The sequence below is a fragment of the Aureococcus anophagefferens genome (assembly GCF_000186865.1).
Source record: "Aureococcus anophagefferens unplaced genomic scaffold AURANscaffold_3, whole genome shotgun sequence".
NCBI classification, from domain to species: Eukaryota; class Pelagophyceae; order Pelagomonadales; family Pelagomonadaceae; genus Aureococcus; species Aureococcus anophagefferens.
The window spans coordinates 495,964-497,936 of NW_008705563.1; the positions used below are offsets into that span (position 1 = coordinate 495,964).

The 1,973-nt window shown below is 67.7% G+C and overlaps 1 protein-coding gene across 1 annotated transcript in view; it reads right to left on the minus strand.

Moving 5' to 3' along the window:
- Positions 1-1,019: 1,019 nt before the first annotated feature.
- AURANDRAFT_61576 (hypothetical protein) overlaps positions 1,020-1,973 on the minus strand; it is a gene marked incomplete at both ends in the record, with an annotated part of 7,629 nt that continues 6,675 nt past the window's right edge. Inside the window, one exon of the mRNA XM_009035821.1 lies at positions 1,020-1,440. Within this exon, the coding sequence (XP_009034069.1) occupies positions 1,020-1,440 (421 nt within the window). The remainder of the gene's footprint in view (positions 1,441-1,973) is intronic.

A 1,973-nucleotide genomic window follows, 5' to 3' on the forward strand; every position in this document is an offset into this window, starting at 1 on the left:
AAAAGGAGATCGAGTGAAATNTGCATTTCAGTCGGCCTCGTCCTCGGCCTCCCGTCCTGGCATCCGCCCTTCTTGGACCAGGCGCAGCCATTTTTCTTGCAGGTCTTCTTCTTCTCGTGGTCGGCGCACGTCCCGGCCTCGCCCTCGGCCTCGTCCTCGGCCTCGTCCTCGGCCTCGCCCTCGTCCTCCGCCTCGTCCTCGGCCTCGCCCTCGTCCTCCGCCTCGTCCTCGGCCTCGCCCTCGTCCTCCGCCTCGTCCTCGGCCTCGTCCTCGGCCTCGTCCGGCCCGTCTTGGCATCCGTCCTTCTTGGACCAGGCGCAGCCATTTTTCTTGCAGGTCTTCTTCTTCTCGTGGTCGGCGCACGTCTTCTTCGCGGCGAGGACTCGGCCGGCGAACGGGCGAGCGCGAGGTCGGTCGACGAGCGCGGCGAGGGAGCGGAGCGAGCCCTTGCGCTCGTGCTTGTCCACGGCGGCGTGGCCGCCCTCGCCTGGGTCGGCGCCGCGGAGCTTGCCGGGGGTGGCCGCGGCGGCGACGGAGGCGATGAGGAGGAGGACGGCGCGGCGATTCATAGAGGATGAGTAGTTTTTCCTGGTTCTGGCGTCGCTTGGTGCGCGCAGGAGTCGATGGGGTTGCCGTGGAGTTGTGTCGACGGTCGCGTCGCGCTGTGGCTTGCTTTCGACGAGCCTCAACCAGGGTTCCGGATGTGTTCCCGCCGCCGGGCGCTGCGTTCCGCTGGAACGGCCAGGGTAAGCCGCGACATGGATCCGCTGGCACGCTCGCGCCCCTTCCCCCCTCGGCGTCGGAGCGCGACCCCAGGCCCGTCGGCGAGGCCCCGCACGAGCCCCGCCGGCGGGAGGGACTGCTCGTAGTCCGAGAGTGACTGCCCCGCACCGCGACGGTGCGCGCCTACGCGCGACTCGGAGCCAGAATTCGACCTGCTCCCAGGCGGACTCGTTAACAAGTCGCCTTTAATTAGCCGGAGGACCCGGACCACACAAGGTACCGTTCGAGCAACTGCCTTACGACCCCCCCTCGTCGCGCTCCTCCTGGGCGTAGCCCGAGGCGACGCCCGTGCGGCCCTCGACGGCGGGCCGCACGGGCGTCTCGCCGCGGGCGACCTCGAGGCCGCGCCAGTCGCGCGCGTTGAGGAAGTCCGCCGCCGCGGACTTCCACGCGACGACGGCGGTCTCCGCGTCGTCGTCGTCGTCGTAGGCGAGGCTCACGCGGCGGTCCGCGAAGGCGTCGCCCGCGTGGCCCGCGGAGAGGTCGAAGGTCGGCGCGTCGTCGTCGTCGGCGGCGGCGGCCTCGCGTTCCTCGGAGACGGCGACGTCGCCGAGGTCGCACGAGTAGAAGGGCGCGTCCTCCGGGAGCCAGTCCGCGTCCCCCAGCACGACGGCGAGCTCGGTGGGCGAGATGAGGGGCGCTATGTATGTATGAGCACTAGTGGGGGCTGGGGACGATAGCAGAGTCGGTGTCTTCTCGTTCGTAGTTTGTGAGGACGTGGATATCGCCGAGCGCCTCAGTCTCAGCGGGCGCGAGCCCTTCCAACTGCGGATCCTCCGCCTCGGACGCACCGAACAGATTGAAAAGGCTCGTCCCGCCGACAATGGAGGGCCGCGCTGTGAGAGTTTCTCCTCGAGGTGGAAGCGCGGCTGGCGCCGGCGCTGGCGCCGCTGGTGCCTGTTCTGCCCCGGGGTTCTGCGCGAACATATTGAGGAGATTTGCGAGTCTCGATGCTTGGACGTCATCGCTGGCCGCATTCGAGGCGTCTTCTGTCCCGATTGCTCGTTCGTCTCGCTCCACTTCGACGGCTTGGTCGGGCACCGAATTTGTAAATACTCGCGCTCTTCCGTGAGCTGAAGCCAGTGCGACAGAGACATCCTTCGATGCTGTTTTGATGTCGACCTCGCACGTTTCCACGACGATCGCGTAGAGGGTCGCAAGAAGCACGAGCGTACCGATAATGATCATGA